Source organism: Esox lucius, chromosome 12 (genome assembly GCF_011004845.1).
Source record: "Esox lucius isolate fEsoLuc1 chromosome 12, fEsoLuc1.pri, whole genome shotgun sequence".
NCBI lineage: Eukaryota > Metazoa > Chordata > Actinopteri > Esociformes > Esocidae > Esox > Esox lucius.
This window is the reverse complement of record NC_047580.1, coordinates 29,428,789-29,449,303: the sequence shown is the minus strand read 5'-3', so window position 1 is coordinate 29,449,303 and position 20,515 is coordinate 29,428,789. Positions and strand designations below refer to the sequence as shown.

Genomic DNA, 20,515 nt, shown 5'->3' with positions numbered 1-20,515 from the left:
TCTGTGTAATTTCCTTTTTATCTTCAGGCATTTTCATTGTGGCCTGTTGAATTAGAAGCCCAAAATTGCCTCCTATTCCCCACAGAGTGCAGTACCTTTGACCAGGGCCTATTGAGTCCTGTATCGGAGATAGGGGGGCTGTTGAGGTCGCGACCCTGGCTTCACTTCCCCAGTGGTCTACCTTCTATTGATCAGCTTTGATAGGGCCTTGTGATCACCTAGTGTGTGTGTGTGTGTGTGTGTGTGTGAGACACTCCAGCCGAGCCCAGGACGTCTCTGTCTCCCAAGGTAAATCCCAAGGGAACAAAGCCTTGGGATTTCACTACCCTCGGAGGAAGTTCTCCTCTTTCCCAGCATGCCGGGTGGCGACAGCCTGAATTTGCTGAATGGTCTATTGATTTATTTATTTTTTACCGGTTAAGTCTGATTCACTGTGTTCGTTTTGAGTGGGGTATGCTGACTGCGTACTCGGCGACCCCGCGTGTGTCTGTGTGTGCTTCGATTCACCTGTGTGTATTCCAGTGAGCTACAGCCTTGCAGTGAGTCGGCCAGGAAACTAGGAGAGTTTAAGGTTGCTGGGGAAAGGTCCTCAGGACTGGCCAAGCTGTACCTGCACTCCTGCAACGTATACACACGCCACACACACAGAACACACACACACACACAATACTCAGCGTCATGACCAGTTGATGTAGATGTGTGTGTGTGTGTGTTCCAGGTCTGTGTGAACATGTGGGAACCCAAAGTCCCTGCATTGAGTTTTTACAGGTTACCACTGAAAAGTGGGTAGAGCGCACAGTGCTAGAATTTGGAGTTAAAAGGTCACATCGGTGCTTGACAACATTGTCGCTCTACTCACCATGTCTTTGTGCGTGATCGGCAGTATGGTGTTGAGATGGTCCTCTGGACCCCTGCCTAACCCCAGCCCCTCCAACCCCAGATCAGGGCCACGCCTCGGGGCTGGGATAGGAGGCAGCGGCTTGGCTCCCCCTTCCAACTTCCTGACCTGCCGCTCCCCCTTGGCACTGGCGGAGATGTTTACTGCCCCGGCGCTAAGCTTGCGGACGGGACTGGTCAGCCACTTCTTCAGGGTGCTGACGGAGCGGCGCGAGCCCGGGGAACTGGGGGCGGAGCTGCCAGACGCCGTCAGTGTCGGGGGCAGGGACGCTGCGGAGGGGGAGAGGCTGCCCTCGCTGCCCCCAACTGAGTACGAGTCTGAAAGGAGGAGAAGAACAGAATACCGACTTTATTGTTCATGTGTTACATGATAATGTATTCATTTTGGTAATGCTAAGCAACCTGAAATATACACACAAAGGTTGGAAGCGCAGCCATTAGCGCGGTAAGGGGGAAAGGACAGAGGGGGGGAGAGATAGTGGGGGAGGTGGGCAACATTTGCAGAGTGTTTACAGAACGGGGGTAATATAAAGGAATGGTCAGTCCTAACACGTCTCAGCACTCCGGGTAGTTGGATGAGAGTTTAACTAGGGTAGAGGGGGGGCAGCAGTCCTGCACCTACAGGGACAGATGGAGCTGCGTGATAGATAACACAATGGAGACCGGAGTGTTTTGGTGAAGAGGTGGAGAGGGACGCCTCCAGCCATCCCAAGGCAGGGCAGCCCCTGTCCAGGAAAAACAGACACTTCAGGTTCTTAAAGACAATGCGTGTTAAAAGTAGGCTATCGCTAAAACGGTTTCAAAGCCTTTCAGTTCCTTGTTGTGACAGTGCCTACCGCTGCCAGTAAACCACTGGAAAACCGTTGATTTAGAAGATCAAAAAGACCACAAATATAGAAAACTATTGAGTTATATGACCATAGGTTTAGATGATCATAGAGTTAGGGAACCATCCAGTCAGAGGACCATTGAGTTAGAAGATCAAAGAGTTAGAGGGCAATAGAATACATGACCAAAGAGATGGGTAACTAAAGAGTTAGAACAAAGAGTTTGATGACCGTAGAATTTGATGACCATAGAGTTTGATGACTAAAGCTGAACAAAGACTTTGATAACCACAGTACAAGATTACCATAGAACTAAAACACTTTAAAGTTAGACGACCAAAGAGTTCGACCAGTGGTATTCTGAGGAGAAATCTAGTTGGGTCAAGCAACAACAGAGGAGACACAGTGAGGCAACAGCAATTCTCGCCCCTCTCCCATTCCTCAAACAGTAACTCTCGCCCCTCTTCCGTTCCTCAAACAGTAACTCTCGCCCCTCTCCCATTCCTCAAACAGTAACTCTCGCCCCACTCCCGTTCCTCAAACAGTAACTCTCGCCCCTCTCCCATTCCTCAAACAGTAACTCTCGCCCCTCTCCCGTTCCTCAAACAGTAACTCTCACCCCTCTCCCATTCCTCAAACAGTAACTCTCGCCCCTCTCCCGTTCCTCAAACAGTAACTCTCGCCCCTCTCCCATTCCTCAAACAGTAACTCTCGCCCCTCTCCCGTTCCTCAAACAGTAACTCTCGCCCCTGTCCCATTCCTCAAACAGTAACTCTCGCCCCTCTCCCATTCCTCAAACAGTAACTCTCGCCCCTCTCCCATTCCTCAAACAGTAACCACATCAGAGGAAATCAAAATAAATAAAGAGAAGGATAAATAATCTTTATTTTCTTAGAAACAGCTGGGCAGCTGTTACCGGGTCATTCATTGAGGAGATATGGCATAGACCTTAACCATAACCCAACCAGGCCAGTCAGAAACCGAAATAATTAGATCAATGGCTAGTACACCTCTCCTGTTGTCCAACGGTCAAACGTCATCCAACTGGTTGATCCGAGGCAGATCTGGTTGGTTATGTTGGTTTACTTGGTTAGAACCATGTGACATCAACAATGCAAAAAATGGCCCTTGTCCAGTCCCAGACAGGATCTTCTGTTCTGCGGTGATATCACCAGGACATGGGAAGCGAGTGGGGGGCTTTCAATGGGACAGGGACAGGAAGTTGTCTTTAATCCTTTGGACGGGAAGATCTTTGTTTGGTTACAGCTTTGTTTTTTTGTTGTATCCCCTTCCCCATCTCCCGGCCCTAGGGCCCAGCCTGGGAAAGTCTTTAAGATGTCAGTCTCTCAGTTTAGCTTGTTTTTGTTTTTTGTCCCCTTTCCCCCGTCTACCCCACCCCCAGTCCTCTTTCATGTAAGATTTGTTGTCTTTTGTCTGTGGCTCAATTCTAATTATCTCAATGATAGCAAGTTCCCTTCACTCGCTCAGTTAATTACTAGAATCTGAGGTGATGGACAGTAATCACTTGATGGAAGTCAGGTTAACTACCTGACAGGAAGGAAAGTGACTTCCCTGTATTCGCCAAGTCTAGCCATGGCAAAGGCATTGATTCAGGTGCATTATGGGCAAGCCAAATCTACAGCCAGATCGATTGACTTGCTTCAACTCTATCCAAAGTCTGACCAAACTTAATTTGTAACCCACAATAATCAGAATAAACTTTAATTATTGTTGCCTCTTCCAAGCTTTTTGGGAATTCCCGAGTTCATTTTGAAGTTGACTTGTTGACTGTGAGAATCAAAGGTCAATGTGTCTCTTCCCAACAATCTCTCTGACCCCCGACCTTTAGCCCCTGCCTTAATCAGACAACAGATGGGAAACACTCCAACAACAGGATTCAGATTGCTGGTTTTCTAACGATGTGTTGGACCACAATGAGTGACATGTGTGTGTCAGGTTCACTATGGTCCTTAAAAAGAAACATCCAGAAACTATCAGCACTTCAGAACAGTATTTCTGTTATCACGTCAAAGTAGTTTTAAGGGGTTTACCGCTTCTTACAGCCATCTCCTGTCCCGTGTTACCACTGAACGATAACGGCAGTTTGTTAATCGATCATGTGGAGATGGCTTGATTTCTTTCGCCCATTTAATAATGAGCAAGTCAGAAAAAAACAACAAAAGGGAGAAAGAGAGACTGAGCGTATCTGACTACTAGTCTGAGTACATTCGTTCTATACAAAGCCTTTGTTGACAAAGAGTATCAGTGTTGCCCAATTTGTAAGCGTCTCCACATGAAAGCTATTTGGCACTGAAAATCCACATCCCATCACAGTGGGTGTGAGCGAAGTGATTCCATTTTTTCAATCTTCATTCAGGCAAAATTAAAATAGAATCAGCCATGTGAAACGGTTCCTTCATGACCGTGGCATAAACCAGTTCTCGTTTCTCCATTGTAAAAAGTGCTCAACCACAACATCCTCACCTGATCAGATAATCATGGAAACATCATGTCCATTTCGCCCCCCCCCCCCCCGCTCAGGACCAGTAATAATGTCTAGTTGATAGTCACTGTCTCTATTAAAAACATAATAAAACATTATCCTTTCTGTGTGGCTGTCCATCTACACTGTCCCATCTGTCTTTCTTTAATGCTTTATCCTGACCTGGTCACAGTTCAACTGTTGTTCTCTGTCTCGCTTCAACGCTGTAAAGACTGTTTTATAGACAACATGTGTGTGAGCTCAGGGAGGGCTGTTTGACGACTGTCACACACACACACACACACACAGGATTGAAGGGGTAAGAAAGAAGGGAGACGTCCAGATGGGGGAAAGGAAATGGAGGACAGATATTTCATGAGAAGTCAGAAACGGAACACAAGGAGAGAGAAACCTGAGTGATACTGTGTTACATATTTTTACATTTTACATTACATCTGACATGAAATAATCGGAAGCATAATTTCTTGACCTTAGGTAAAGTGTGAGGGTAGCATATCTACGTGATCGCTGTGGTGTCAGGGAGATGAGTTCCCTTCACAGCCTTTGAAATCGAGATGATTCATCTGTTCTGCCTGGCAGTGGCTGCTTTTTGTTGCGGATTTCGGTTATGGTTCTACGGTCAAAGGTCACGGACACACCAGTAACTCTGCGCATTAGCAAAATTGTCCCACCTCAGACCGTCTTCAGCCCACCACGGAGCATGTTAGATGATACACCCGAGGGGGTAGAAGAGAAGCAGTTTTATGGCATGTTAAGGGTGCCGCGGCTCAGCCTACTCCAGGTTAAAGTACGCGTCGTGGTTTCAGGGTCATGGCTCAATACGTCTTTTGGTACATTTCAACTATTACTGAATAACAGTTTATAGTTCATCTGTTAAAATATGCAACACTAATCCAGGAAAAATGTAATGCCTGATGACAGCACAATCAAATGTAAAGTGCAATATGAAATCATGGCACAAGACCTTGTTTTACAGTTATACAATCACAGTATGTGTGGGTTTTCTGAAATGGGTAAGGTCTTGTCCATGGCTGCTCACACACCCTGCTCCTGACTTGTCTTTAGCCCGATTAGGCTGATGCTAAGGGCTGCTTGAATGCATTTGGGAGACAAAGTTTACTGTCACTTTGCATTTTGGTGTTGCTCCGGGGATACTGGGGTGATTTCATCGTAGATGTGCCAGCATGTTTGAGCTGTTAGCAGCTTCGTAGGCTACCTTTATCAAGCTGTGTCAACATGCATGTAATGTTTTCTCAACACCTCTCTGTCCATCACTGTTGTAGTCTACCTGAATGTCAAAATGCTGCCAAACTGGATAATGAAACAGCGCTGGAGGATTCTAGTATGCCGGTTTATCAACTGCACCATTCGCAATAGGTGAATTAGTGCGAATGGGATAGAGCCAGTGCCCCGCGGTAAGGTTACTGATATGTGTAGAATTACAGACCTGTTAGACGTCTATTCTAACTGCCCAGAACCTTCAACAGAAGAAGAAAACCCACTCCTGATAGATGTAAGTCTACATTCTTAATGGACCAGAAGTGGCATGTGTGTTGGTGAAAACAGTGAACAGGACTTAGTAGTGTACAGACCATATACAGCTCCGGAAAAAATCTAGAGAAGACTGCAACCTTTTTCTTTCCTTTCCAAAAAGGTCGAAAAGGTTTTTTGAGTGAGGAACAGAAGGGTTGAAATTAAGAGCCAAATTGAACACTACTGTTCCTCACTCAAAACTTTCCTTTTCAACGTTTTTGGAAAGGAAAGAAAAAGGTGCGATGGTGTCTTAACCTTTTCCGGAGCTGAAAGAGAGAGAGGGAGGGAGAGGGAGAGGTAATTTCTCAAGATGTTATTTTATTCCTGGGTTTTCAGCGTTGTCAAATGTCGCTATGACAACCAGCTGCCTTCTCACAATCACCTCATTCTGGATAGTAAAGAAAGCTGATTGCATAGTGTCATACGCTGTCAATGGCTGTAGCAGATCCACACACTACATCCATCTCCCTCAGTACAGTGTACTGCTTCACACACACACACACACACACACATTATTTTATGATGCTTGTGAGGATGTCTTGTTTCCCCCAACATCTGACTCTTAAACTGACCTTAATCCTTACAATAACTCTAACTTTACCTCCAAACCCTAATCCTAACCCTAAATCCAAACCTGTCCTTAACACCTAATTCTAACCCTGACCTTAACCCAAGGCTTAAATTACCTATTTTTATAAGTGAGAACCGACCCATCGCCTTTACTTTGGAGGATTTTCGATGGGCTATTATTCTTGTGGAGATTTGTGATTATACAAGTAAATGTATATGTGCTCACACACACACACACACACACACAGACAAACACATACTGCAGGCCCTCTTTCTCTTCATATTTAACAGTGTCGCTCTAAGAACAGATTACATTAGGAGCTGAGTCCTTTAGTTACGCTGGTTCACATGGTTTACTGCTGTATGGTTTCATATTTAATAGCTGAAAGTTAAAGACTGCTGCACATTAAAGGCAGAGCCCACACAGAAGCAGTGATCTGTGGTGATCAGTTGATGTTGCTGGACGTCCCACAAGACACCCACACACATTTCCTACTGTCTTGAATCTAACTGAGGAGCACACAAACGCTCTTGTTTATCCGTCTTCCTGTCTGTCTGTCCCTCCCTTTCGCTGGGTCTCGCCCAATCACTGCAACATGACGTGTAAGTTATTCTTCCTGGTTGGCCCTAATGGAAACATGCTCTGTCTGGTTATGCGTGTGTTGAAGCCAACTGTTTTGTTCTATTCAGTATGTGCATTCAGAAGTAGGTTCTCTCACTGAAAGCTTTGGCAAGATGCAAATGATGATCACCCAGATCAATGGGACATTTTCCAAAGGCCTTATTATTCCACTCTGAGCCATTCTGAGACAGCTGCTCTGAGTCCATTATTCTGGGAACTGTGACTGATGGAAAACGCTTATCTATGGACCACAAGTCAGGGCAACCCTCTACAAACCTCTAGGATGCTATATTTTTGAGGCCAATCTCCTTCTGTGGTGGCGGGAGGTTAATGTATGTGGGTGTGTGTTCATGTTTTACTAAACTGATGATGGGGAGGATCCCAGAAAGGACAGGAAAAGAAGGAGCATTTGACCTTGCGGAGACCTACGGCCGCAACAAGGAAAAGCTGCTATTTCCAGTTCAGGGATTAAGTGTAGGCAACATTTTTGAGTTGTGACTAGGGTTTGTGGTTGGGTTTAAGATAAATGAGTTGGTTTCTGGAGCTAAGAGTTCAGCATAGGTTTAGGGTTTGGTTAGGAAAGAATGTCATTTGTCTCCAGAAGGATGGAGTTTCCTAAAATATGTGTGTGTGTGTGTGTGTGTGTGTGTGTGTGTGTGCGTGTGCGTGTGTCCAGGGAGTTTAGTAAGTGGAAGTCCTGTGAGAGGAGAAGTTTGGTCTAATTCCTCTGTATCGATCCTTTGATAGGTGAGTGGTGCTGAGCTGACATAACTAATCCAGCTAAAAGCCCTGGCCTCTGGCTGGAATGGAGTACACTGGTCCACAGCACTCACTGACTCCCTGCTCCAGTGCTCGCTGCTGCCCCCCTGGACTACAGGCTCTTTAGGCTCCACTGGCACCACACACTCAGGCGTGTGCACGCATTTGCACGCTCTCATGTGCACGCTCATGCACACCCATTCAGTCACACAAAATGTACTTCCACGGAAGCAGGCCAAAGTGTTGGCAGCTGGCTGATGGATTGGTACTTTCTGTCGGTCAGTAAGATTATGAGGATTTTATGTGTACTGGTAATTAATCACCACCTCAGTGATAATGTGTACTGGTAATTAACCACCGCCTCAGTGATAATGTGTACTGGTAATTAACCACCGCCTCAGTGATAATGTGTACTGGTAATTAACCCTCACCTCTGTGTTTTTGTGTACTGATAATTACCCCCCCCCCCCCTTTTCGATACTGCATACTGTTAATTAACCACCACCTCAGTTATAAAATATACTGGTAATTAACCCTCACCTCTGTGATATTGTGTACTGGTAAATAACCACCACCTCAGTGATAATTTGTACTGGTAAATAACCACCACCGCAGTGTTAATTTGTACTGGTAATTAACCACCACCGCAGTGATAATGTGTACTGGTAATTAACCCTGACTTCAGTGATAATGTGTACTGGTAATTCACCACCACCTCAGTGATAATGTGTACTGGTAATTAACCACCACCTCAGTGATAATGTGTACTGGTAATTAACCACCACCTCAGTGATTATGTGTACTGGTAATTAACCACCATCTCTGTGAAAACATGTACTGATAATTAGCCATCACCTCAGTGATACTGTATACTGGTAATTAACCATCATCTCAGATATACTGTGTGCTGGTAATCAGCCCTCACCTCAGTGATAATGTGGACTGGTAATTAACCTTCACCTCTGTAATAATGTGTACTGGTAATTAACCATCACCTCAGTGATAATGTGTACTGGTAGTCTGGACCTGAGTGAGAATCATAAGGCTTGCATCTGCTCACTCAGCTCCTTGACTTAATTTTTCTCTCTTCTCTTTCCGTCTTGCTGTCTCAGCCTCTGCGTGTGTTGGGAGTGGTGAGTAGGTAGGGATTTCTTATTCTGATAAAGATGTCTTAACAAAGAACAACAAAAAATGTCAAACAATCTCTTAGTCCCTCTAAACCTCGCTCTCTTCCTCTCTTTCTCAGTCTTTTCCTCTCCTTTTCCCTGAGCCCCTCACTTCCTGTCTCCCTCTTTCTCTTCCTCTTTCCTTCTCTCTCTATTCCTCTCTCACTTCCTTACTCTTTATTCCTCTCTCACTTCCTTACTCTTTATTCCTCTCTCTATGTCAGACTCAGCCTCTCTAGCCAAAGCTCCCAGATTACAGATTACATTTCACACACTCAGAGGAAATAGACACTTAGCCTAACAGCCAGTTAGTCTGGGCAGTTCAGCTCTCGGACAGACCGATAAACTAACAAACAGACAAATGGACGAAGGGAAGGATGTACATCCAGAGGAACAGACACACAACTGGACAGAGAGAGAGAGAGATCCTGAAAGCACTGTCTGTCACCTCAAGAGAAAGTCCTTTGGACTAACGGGAGGACAGACTGTATTTTACTGTTTGTGGTGGCATTCAAATATACACAGTTTTAGTTAAATTAGTTGTTAGTTGTGCCTTTTATTAAAAAAAAGACATTAATGAGCTTCCTGTCCTCAAACAACCTGAGGCATCAACATAGAGCAAGAGCTCTCAGCCTACAGGTTTATGATCATTGCTGTTCATTAGTTGTTCGGGGTTATTTTAGTGGGTTTTTGCTCTTGGCTCAAAGTCCTTTATTACTTCTGTGTTCCTTGGATTAATGAGGTCTGGCACTTGGCTGATCTCCCTCTGCTCCCTCCTCCCTTTCTTGTTCTCCTCCCTCTCCATCTCCTTCTCCCTCCCTCTCCTCCCTCCCCCTCTCTTCCTCCTCTTTTTTCACTCTGCTCCACTTCTCTTCTACTCTCCTTTATCTTCGCCTCTACACTGAACTCCCCGTTAACAGCACTGCTGTCCCCTCCCACACACACACACACACACACCCCTCGCTCCTCCCTGTCCATCCCCCTCCCCTCCTCAGCTCAGACTTCTTCTCCTCGCCCCTTTTTCTTCCTCTCTTTCTGGCAGGGTAACTTGTCTGCACTGCAGCAGTCAGTCAGGCCAGGCATACCCTGAGAAAGCTCTGAAGCACATTTATAGCCCAGCCCTGCATGCTCTGCCCTGCCCAGCCAGGTCTAAAGGCGCTGAGACTAACACAACACACATACTGTACCCACCTCATCCAACCCCACCCAACCTCATCTCACCACATTTCTCATCTCACCCCACCTCATCCAACCTCATCCCACCCTATCTCATCTCGCCACACCTAATTTCACCCCTCCTCATCCAACCCCACTTCATCTCAACCCACCCCATCTCATCCAACCCCACCCCACTTCATCTCAACCCACCCCATCTCATCCAACCCCACCCCACTTCATCTCAACCCACCCCATCTCATCCAACCCCACTCCACCTCATCCCTCCCCACCTCAACTAACCCTACCCACCCTCAACCCGTCCTACCCCACCTCACCCAGCCCCACCTTACCTCATCCAACCCCATCTCAACCCCCACCTCTGACTCCCATTGCATCGCACTCCAACCCACTACCTCTCCCAAGCTCCCACAAACCGTCCTGCAACCACCCACTTTCAAATTTCAGAGTGTTCTTGTTGATTTCGACACAGCCCATGTCACTGTGATTTACTACCTCTGCCTGAGGCTCAGTTGTTCTGAAACAAACAAATATTTTACATGCCCTGTTTGCAGAACTCCTGAAACTGTTTCTCCCTCTCACAGATACATACAGGCATACAGCACCCCTTAATCCTCTAATTCCGTTAGTATCACCTGGGGCTGCAGTGAACAAATGTGTTTCTGAATGGACATGGCAGGGTGGGAGGGAATAATTCATGCGAGCAGTAAATAAAGGTTAGCGCAGGGACGAGTGGGGGGGGCACACTAGCAGGCAGGATTAAATTGAAACATTGTGTGCCTGGCTGTAGGGGTGGGGGGGGTGGGGGGTCTGTTGCTTAGTCTGGCAGTGGCACAGTCTGAGTGTTGGGGCAGGAGATCAGACAGACAGACTGCAAGTACACAAAGACACATTTGTACAGACAGACAGGAAAGTATGAAAGCACGGCAGGCGTGGGCAGACCTGATTACAGTGCCCAGTCTGCTGGACTAACATGAACATTAAACACATTAACGAATGGAATACTGTAGTATTAACTTCATAACGTCAGTAGGCATGACAGTTATTCAAATCAGCGTTTAAACGGCCGCTGAGGCCGCCGATCGTCCCATCGAAGAATTCCCGTGTCAGCGAACGCATTTCATTTCAAACATCATAGCTGCTTATAGCAATGACTGACATCAGCAGAACGCCTGTGATTTATGGTCCTCGGCATCGGCAGTGTCAAATAATTTGTCCTTTTTTCCTCCCAGCCCCACAGGGTGCTGTCTTCGAGCCTTTGTAATGGGTTTCAGTATGTCACTGGTCATGCACACACCAGAGTGGATGTGCGTTTACATGGGCCGTTCTTTCGGGGATGTTGACAGGGCCAGCCAGCTCAGGTGGTGAACAGTGATTTACTGTCCCCAACAGCTCAGTCCAACGGGCCTCATTGACTGGACTGCCTCGCCTCACCTTTCCCTCTTTTCTCCCCTCGATTCTCTTTTCTTGCCTCTCCATGATAAATCCCATAGATGACAGCATTTTGATCTATGAGTCACTCGCGTGAACACGCGCGCACACACACACACACGCGCACACAATCATCACATAACATTGAACTGTGAGTCATCCAGACCAAACCACTTGTCCTGATGAGACTCTCTAATCTCATCACAGATAGGAACCGGTTGGTGAATAATACAGACTTGAATTGCCGTCGATCAAGCATGTCAAACAAGTCCAGCCAAGTGGACACAGCAGGAATCACGTGGACTTACTGTATCTAGTCATCGTTTATTTTGAGGGCGATTCTTCTGTGGGCGTCTGTCATCGAGAAAACACACATTCTCCTGTTTTTAATTGGAGAGCGACAGGCCAAGGCTAGTTTACCTTCTCTGAACTGGTACTGTAAACCCGAGCAGCCCGGGGTTGGCTGTGGAAGACTGACCTCGCTGACATTCACTGACGCGGACATGCACCAAGATTCTTGTACCCGCTGGGTTCCCGAGCTGGTCTGGCTGGCGCAGCCTGGTGGCTGTGTTGGCACCGTCAACCTTCATTTCCTCCGCCGCGCTGAGGAGAAACCCAGCTCACTCTGTTGTCACCGTAGTTACAAAACAGAGCTCTGCGGGCACCGCGCCCATCACAGTGAGTCACTACATTGGCCCGCAGCAACCCGGGTTCAAACCCCGCTGGCCGGCAACGAGCAGCTGGACTGTGAGGCAGTGACTCAGGCCAATGATTTAAACCGCTGCACTGGTCAGGAGCCGCGCGCGCCCCCACACATTTTCGCCATGAGAGTGTTTTTTAGCTCACGGTTCCCAGCGGGCCGAGACGCGTTGAGGCACTAAACCCGGTCGCATCCGTGACAGCCCCAAGGGAATTATGGCCATCACAGGGACAGCTGGCTGAAACCGTGGTCAAGGAACGCTGTAGTCTCCATTTGAAACACGGCTGGGGGTGAGGCCAGAGTCAGGAGCCGTGACAGGAACATGTGAGGGTATCCACGAGAAGTTCCCTGACTACCAAAAAGACGAAATGTGTGGACCTGACAGAGAACTGAGACAGCTCCATTAGATCAAACCCTTGTCTTTGTGTGTCTCCTGTAGCACCCAGACCAAATCAAAGATTGGTTTTAAACTCTTGCAGTAACACAGCCTGCTTACTGATTCCAACTAAGCGCAGTGTTACTTCAGTAATTGCGCAAACATGCAGTATAGAGGCATGACCCAAGCCGAAACACCCAGGTGTATCAGCAATGGGTGGAAAGCGATTGCAGAACACACACAAAATGGAAATTAAATGGTCTAGAACACAAACGTAGCTTGAAAAGCTTGGTTGGCTAGTTTTGGCTAGAACATGAACACATTAGTTTAAGGAAAGACTCACCGTGACTGCTTTCTGCAACATCACCCCGAGGGACATAGCCGTGGACAATTAAGCTGACGCTGATTCTGCGTGGTTAAGGTCGAGCTGGGATTTTATTACTTGAAAGAATGGGTCAGCCACCCAATATGTGTTATGCTGGGAGGCTGACTGAAAGGGAACGGAACCTAAATGTGGTTGAGGACATCATGATGACAATTTAGGACCTTTGTATAGCTATGTGAAATGTCTGTGAAATGTAGATGTTCAACAACATTATCTACATTTTGAAAAAGAAACAGAGACTTGTTGGATGCTAGCTGGCTTCTAGGACACCAGCAAACGTTCAAGATACTGTCAAGCTTGTAGGATGCTAGCAGGCTTGTAAATGCCTGACTTTAACCCTAACCCTAAGAGTAACTTCTGCCCAAAAGGTAAAAAAATATTTTCAAAATTGGGACTGGGACATTTATTTTTTTCAACCACAGTTTGGGGTAATGTCAGTCCCTATTTATATAGTAAAACACTTCACGCACACAAAGACTTATTTCTTCTCATGGCTGTCTATTTCTCGCCATGCACGTTGTCATAGCAACTAAAGCCAAGAGCAGAGGACTGAGGGACATAACATGTCATAAAGACATTAAATGAGGCTTCTCGCACAGAAACACAGACACAAACAAATTATATAGATAACTCAGTGAGTTAGATATCAGAAGAATGCATTGGGGTCTTCAGACAAAGATGGATAATAAAGGATAAACCAGCCGTGCCGGCGACATTGATGCATCACTTCTAGACAAGCTAAACACCTTTTTAGCACATTAAGAGGAAGACAACCCTGAGCCTCCGGTGAGAGCCCCGAAACAACCCTCAGCCTCCAGATGAGGTCCCCAAAACAACCCTCAGCCTCCAGATGAGGTCCCCAAAACAACCCTCAGCCTCCAGATGAGGTCCCCAAAACAACACTGAGCCTCCAGATGAGAGAACCAAAACAACACTGAGCCTCCAGATGAGAGAACCAAAACAACACTGAGCCTCCGGGTGAGAGCCCCAAAACAACACTGAGCCTCCAGATGAGAGCCCCAAAACCACACTGAGCCTCCAGATGAGAGCTTCAAAACAACACTGAGCCTCCAGATGAGAGAACCAAAACAACACTGAGCCTCCAGATGAGAGAACCAAAACAACACTGAGCCTCCAGATGAGAGCCCCAAAACCACACACAGCCTCCAGATAAGAATCCCAAAACAACATTGAGCCTCCAGATGAGAGCTTCAAATCAATAGGGAGCCTCCAGATGAGAGCCCCAAAACAACACTGAGCCTATGGTGAGAGCCCACAAACAACACTGAGCCTATGGTGAGAGCCCCAAAACAACACTGAGCCTATGGTGAGAGCCCACAAACAACACTGAGCCTATGGTGAGAGCCCAAAAACAACACTGAGCCTATGGTGAGAGCCCCTTCTGCTTCTTTGGTCAGTCAGCTGATTTTTTCAGTAGATGCTCGACCCTGCCATGAACCCTGCCCGGAACCCTCCTCTGGCCCCTGCCCTGGAGCCACCTCTGAACCCTGCCCTGAACCCTGCCCTGAACCCTGCCCTGGACCTTCCTCTGGACCCAGCCCTGAACCCTCCTCTGGACCCAGCCCTGAACCCTCCTCTGGACCTTGCCCTGGATCCTGCCCTGGACAGATGGGTCTTTGACATCCTGAAAAGCTGACCTCAGGCAGTGAGGTTAGGCACCATCATCTCCAACGTCAGAGGTCTTTAACACAAGGACCCCTCCTGCACTTGCGCTTACAACCTGGATTGCGTGGCCACTCACAGCCATAACGCGGTCATCTGGTGCGCTGAAAACACAACAGCGTCAGGCCTCTCTGAAGACCGGAAACAGTCCACCTGTACGGGCGTTATGCGCCAGGAAGGTGCAGTGGGACCTCGTCACCCTCAGGCGTTTCTCAGAGAAACCCTGGCACTCCGGCTGCACTCCTCCCCTTACAGAGGGTCAAGGACCACTCCCAGACCCTGGCTGCCTGGGTCGCTTGCAGACAGAGACGCTCAGGACCTCCACAACCTGGATGACAGTCCTGGGCTGTCGGTCTGCTAAAATAATAACCTGTAGGCAGTCTTATATGCACCATAACGTCTTTTTACACACACACACATAAAACACAACAACCAAATCATTCACACACACGAGCTAGCACGTACATCAATTCTTCATGGAGACATTGTTTCTCTCTCTCTCTCACACACACGCGCACACACACACACACACACACTATCTTATAGGTGTACTTATGCAGCTGTCACACACACACACTCAACCACACGGTTACAAACTATCAGTCCATGCTGTTGTCTTATGTTAGTTGGGAACAGTGGTTCAGCACTGGTTACTTTACCTGTTTTTGGTATTTATCCACAGTGATAATTGAACTGGTATATATTCGCAGACAACTATTTTTACATCAGCAGTTGTCACACATTGCTTTTACAGATAACCAGCTTGAAACCCCAAAGAGCAAGAAACAGCAAAAATTGATACACAGTGGCGAGCAAAAACTCTCCAGAGGGGTTTAGACATAGAAAGAAACCTAGTAGAACAAGATTTTCAGTTCAAGCGAGCGAAACAAACACACATTGGACGAGGACTATTTCTGTGTTGTCCGTGCCCCTGTACTGAGCATGTGCTGCAGGGAGTACAGTTTATGTACCAAGATCTGACCTTATGTCTTGTTTTAGTCTTTTCTAGCCCATCTAAAGCCAGAGCAAGGACTCAGGTCGAGGTGACCGATTTTCTCCTTCCGAAATTCAACCCGAGACACAACTCTCACTGTCAGACAGTCAATGACACGTACATTTTTCGTCTTAAAAACAGTAAAGTCCATTTCAGCATAGATTAAATAACACAGAAATCCCGCGGCACACACACACACACATGGAATTAGAACACATGATCATGTACACACGCGCACACAACCGCGCACTGAATACAGTACATGTTCAGCCTCACCGAGCAGTGCCTCTCCATTCTTATGGTCTCTCTGCCAGTCCCGTATGAAGTAATACTCCAGGGATAATTGACTAGAACATCCAACTGAGTCAGTGACAGTTTTACTTTGCAGTCAATCCACCTGATTCACTTAGAGGAAGTCTCCTATGAGTGACTGCAGTAAACAGTTTGTCGGTCTTACATCCAGACACACAGTCAGGTTTGCGTTGAATAATCACGTTAGTCCACATTACAGGAGTCATGAGCTTCTGCTCACCTTTTTTCTGCTGACGCCTCATTGCGGTGCCTGTGGAGAGAACAACATGGCCACTGTGTTGAAGGGAAGGAGTCAACACGGCGTGTGCTAATCTGACCACGGCTCAGAGTACAGCTCAGTGTGTAAGGCTTCGTCATGGAGGAGGAAGATAGGTGAGCGTTTTGTGGAGGTCCATGGAATGTCTCAGGTTTTTCTTTTCAGGTTGTCTTTTGTATCCCACTCATCTACCCGTAAATCTGTTACTGGAAACTCAACTACTCCCCCTCGCCCCCCTCCCCCCAACCCACAACCCCCAACCCCCTCCACACCCAACCCTCTACCTCTCTACAAGCCAAGGAGCAGGGCACTTCAGCGTGTTAAAATGGGCCCACTTACTTCCTACTTTCGTGTGCTTATAATGCCTCATTGGAAATAGCATTTAAGGACAATGAAAACATAATCCTAGTGTATTCTAAATATATTTCAAATATATTATATATGAACAGAAGACCTCTAGCCATAAACTCATAAACCCATCATGACAGCTCTCGATCATCAAGTCCTGTGCCATCTCTGAGCCATCACCGACGGCTAACTTGACCCGCTTGTTTTGTAGTTGACACTTGTTTTGACCCACTTGTTTTGTTGTTGACCCTTGTTTTGAACCACTTGTTTTGTTGTTGACACTTGTTTTGAACCGCTTGTTTTGTTGTTGACCCTTGTTTTGAACCACTTGTTTTGCGGTTCATTCTGTGGTTCAGCTGTGTGTTCAACGCCATCACCCCAAAACCTGTATTAAACTAACTAACCCAGTGTCTGTCATTTGTCAGTGGATCACTGACCCACTGGCCCACTGACCCACTGGACAACTGGCCACACGTTATAATGGGTGGGCTCATTTCACGCTCCCTCAGCACTGGAGCCCTGCAAGGCTGTGTGTTCCTGCCCCTTCTCTGTTCACTCTACAACAGCCATGATGACAACTGACTTGATGTGTTGAGCATAGTTTTGTTGTCTGACAATTACCGAGGGCCACAGCCCAGGGCGTCCAGGGGTGAGGGGGGCTGGGGGGCTGTTAAGCCATTGCCGGTAAACCCTCAATGTATTGTGCGGTCTGCAGAAAGGGTGAGAGACCGCAAACTGCGCTCCATTAAGGTCCTGCATGACTCCCGGGCGAAGAAAATCATTGCCGACTTCTCCCAGCCGATCAACCACTGGTCCGAAACTTTACTGGCCAGACTTACAGTTCAGGTCAGTCTACGTCCAAGACATCTCGCTACCGTAACAGTTTCTTCGTTTCCACTGTGGTCCCAGGTTACTGGCTCACAAAGACTGATAAACCACTGCTCACCACCAGTCTGTTAACTAGTTAGCTGAAATACACACAAAACTCTGCCCATCTCCCTGCATCTAGATAGAATTGTGTGTACTGTAAATGCATGCATACGATATACTCATTGCTCATATCCCATTATCTTATACGTTCACCACCCATAGTGTTTTCTCTGACTACGCCTTCTGGCCAAGTCACCTTCCTGGTATGTGTAAATGTATTAAGGTGATTCTCATTCTTCCTCTCTTCTATCTCTCGGTCTCCCTCTGCGTCTGTTTCTCCTGGAGATTCTTTCTAAACAAGGTATGGAATGCACTCCTGTGTTTAATCATTTCTTCCCTCTATCTTCCGTTTCGGAACCGACCGAAGGAAGGGAAGGCACGAGAGCGGAGGAATTCTGCATTAGGAGAACAACGTTTTAGAGCAGAAGAGGACGAGGGGTGAACTGTGAAAGGGGAGACAGGGAAAACAGCGAAGGGGAAAGGCGTTATTAATACTAGGTTCACTGACTGTATGAGAGGGAGGGAGGGGAGAGAGACAGAAGGAGGAAGAGAGAAAGAACGAAAGGGAGAATGTACTAGGAATAATTTTAATGCTCTGCTAGATGTTCACATTCCTGTCAGGCAAATCATAAGACTTACTGCCCAACACTGAGACCGGGCCATTTTTTCACCCCACTGGGGAGGTAGTTGTGTGTGTGTGTGTGTTACTGAGGGAGCAACAGAGTTGAAGAAGAAACATGAGGGGGATTTGTAGGAGGGGGAGAGGAGGGGGAGAGGGAGGGGAGGACGGAAGGAAGGGGGATGGGGGCAGGCAGAGTAAAAATATATTTCACTACTTAACAGAGCCCATGTCTGAAGTAGCTCCTGCATACTTTGCATTTCTGCTATTTTGCCTGCTTTTTCCATAATGTCCTCTGGTATGAGACCTTATAAGCCGAGGACAAAGGAAACCGGGCCAGGCTAACACAACATTGGGGATAAAGACAGACTGACATTTAATCATCATAATAACATCCAGGAAGTTCCCAGACGGAGGCCAAGGCTGCTGAGGCTGCTGGCGGCCTCTTATCCTCTCGTTAAACTGTCTACACACCCTGATCCACCGAAACGCACCCCAAGCCTGGTCCAAGTAGACACTGTGTTTCCTGGAATGGCGGGGAGTTGAGACCAGAGCGTGAGTCCTTCGTACAGACGCACAGGGGTGCGCAATACGGAGCAGACCACCTCACCCTTAACTGGAGGGTTGGTAGATTGAATTCCTGAGCCGGCAAGCTGAGAAAGCATTGGTTCTGTCCTTGAGCAAGGCAGCTGGCGCCCAGTGTGTCGGCGCCCTGTGCCTCTCCAGTTAGGACGCATTAGTTTGAAGTCAGATGTTACATTTTGGTTTGGTTAGCATTGCCATGTCTTACTCTGTGTCGTCAGGAAGACCAAGTGGTTAGTGTGTAAATAAACCGATGCATTTGGTCTTTTACCAGACACCTCTATCCAAAGAAACATATCAAATGGTCAACATGGACTGACACATTTTATCCAATCAGCCCTATGATCCTAGTGTTGCACTTTGTGTACTTAGCAATGTCAGTGGGCGATATGACAGTTGCAAGCAGATTTTAAGTTATGATTTCTCCCTCCCCAATTTTAAGAATTTCATAAGATGTTATTTTAATTTGATTTCTCCCTGCCCAATTTTAAGAATTTCATAAGATGTTATTTTAAACCATCCAACGTGTGTTGGATGGTCCTTAGCTCTAAACAGAGAGAGAGAGAGAGAGAGAGAGAGAGAGGTAGAGAGAAAGACAGAGAGGGAGAGATACAGAGGGTGAAAGAGAGACACATAGAGAGGAGAAAGACTGAGAACGAGAGAGTTAGGGAGTGATCAGAGATGGACATGATGAGGGAGTACTGTGACTCCAGTGTTGCCATACTGCTTCTGTTTAATAGTCCTTTGTCATGCCTTCCAGACTCAGCCCTCTCGTCTTTCTCAGCCCTCTCGTCTTCCCTCTGTTCCTGTCTCACTCCCTCTCTCTCCCTCCCTCTGTTCCTGTCTCACTCCCTCTCTTCCCCCCTCTGTTCCTGTCTCACTCCCACACTCTCTTCCTCCCTCTGTTCCTGTCTCACTCCCACACTCTTCCTCCCTCTGTTCCTGTCTCACTCCCTCTCTTCTTCCCTGGCTTCATCCCTCTCCTCCTAGGAAAACATAATGAGCAGCGCTGAGAAAACAGACGCAGGTGAACGCTGGGGGTGTTTAAGCAAGGGGCTGAGTGGGGGATTATAATTAACACATTAACCAAAGCAGCCAGTAAAGAGGAGTAATGACTGACTACAGAATTGTTGGCAGAAGGTGGCTTTCTTTTTTCCTAAAGCCTGACAGTGTCTTTACAGACTAAGACTTTTCCCACCGTCCACATTTCTCCCTTTTGCTCTCTGTCCTTACACTGCACTTGGTTCTCCCAAACTCTTTGGCTATCTCCATCACATTCTCTCCTCTCAGTCGTTTTCTCTCACTCCCTTGTTCCCTTCTAAACTTTAACCCTCTCCTGTCCCTGTCTCTTTCCCTTCTCCTCCTTGTGCTGTATCACCCTCCCATAGGCAGCAGTGTCTGTTGAGCTGAGGTTACCTGTTGGACTTGATAGCATCCAGTATGTAGGAGGCTTGGTCACAGTCAGTATACCAGATGTTGAGGCTTAGTACGGACTGCTCAAGTTTTCTCTTCTAGTTGCTGCCATGGTACGAGGAGGGCGGATTGTCAAGTATGATGTGGGGGATAGATGTACTATGTAACAGTAAAGATATGGCCGTTCTTTGACAGATGGACTGTAGGTACACATTTGAAGGTAGAGGATCTATGTCTTGTTTCAGCTCATACATATTGTGAGGGGGTTGTGGTTGGGGATGACTGGGCTGTGGTTGTGGTCAGGGTTGACTGGGATGTGGTTGTGGTCAGGGTTGACTGGGCTGTGGTTGCGGTCAGGGATGATGGGGGCTGTGGTTGGGGTCAGAGATGATGGAGGCTGTGATTGGGGTCAGGGATGATGGAGGCTGTGGTT

General features: G+C 47.1%; 1 protein-coding gene across 7 annotated transcripts in view; it reads right to left on the bottom strand.

Annotated features, from left to right (window-relative positions):
• arhgef25a (Rho guanine nucleotide exchange factor (GEF) 25a) overlaps window positions 1–20,515 on the bottom strand; it is a 74,033-nt gene that overhangs the window by 23,845 nt on the left and 29,673 nt on the right. For 4 of the 7 annotated variants that reach the window (XM_010875118.3, XM_034296180.1, XM_010875117.4 and 1 more), the window contains 2 exons: window positions 860–1,215; window positions 508–618 (listed from right to left, as the gene is read on the bottom strand). In XM_010875118.3, the coding sequence (XP_010873420.2) occupies window positions 508–618; window positions 860–1,215 (467 nt within the window). Of the gene's footprint in view, window positions 1–507; window positions 619–859; window positions 1,216–1,519; window positions 1,692–16,154; window positions 16,304–20,515 lie in introns of those variants that run through there. The other 3 variants (XM_010875119.5, XM_034296181.1, XM_020051721.2) reach the window with 3 other exon arrangements.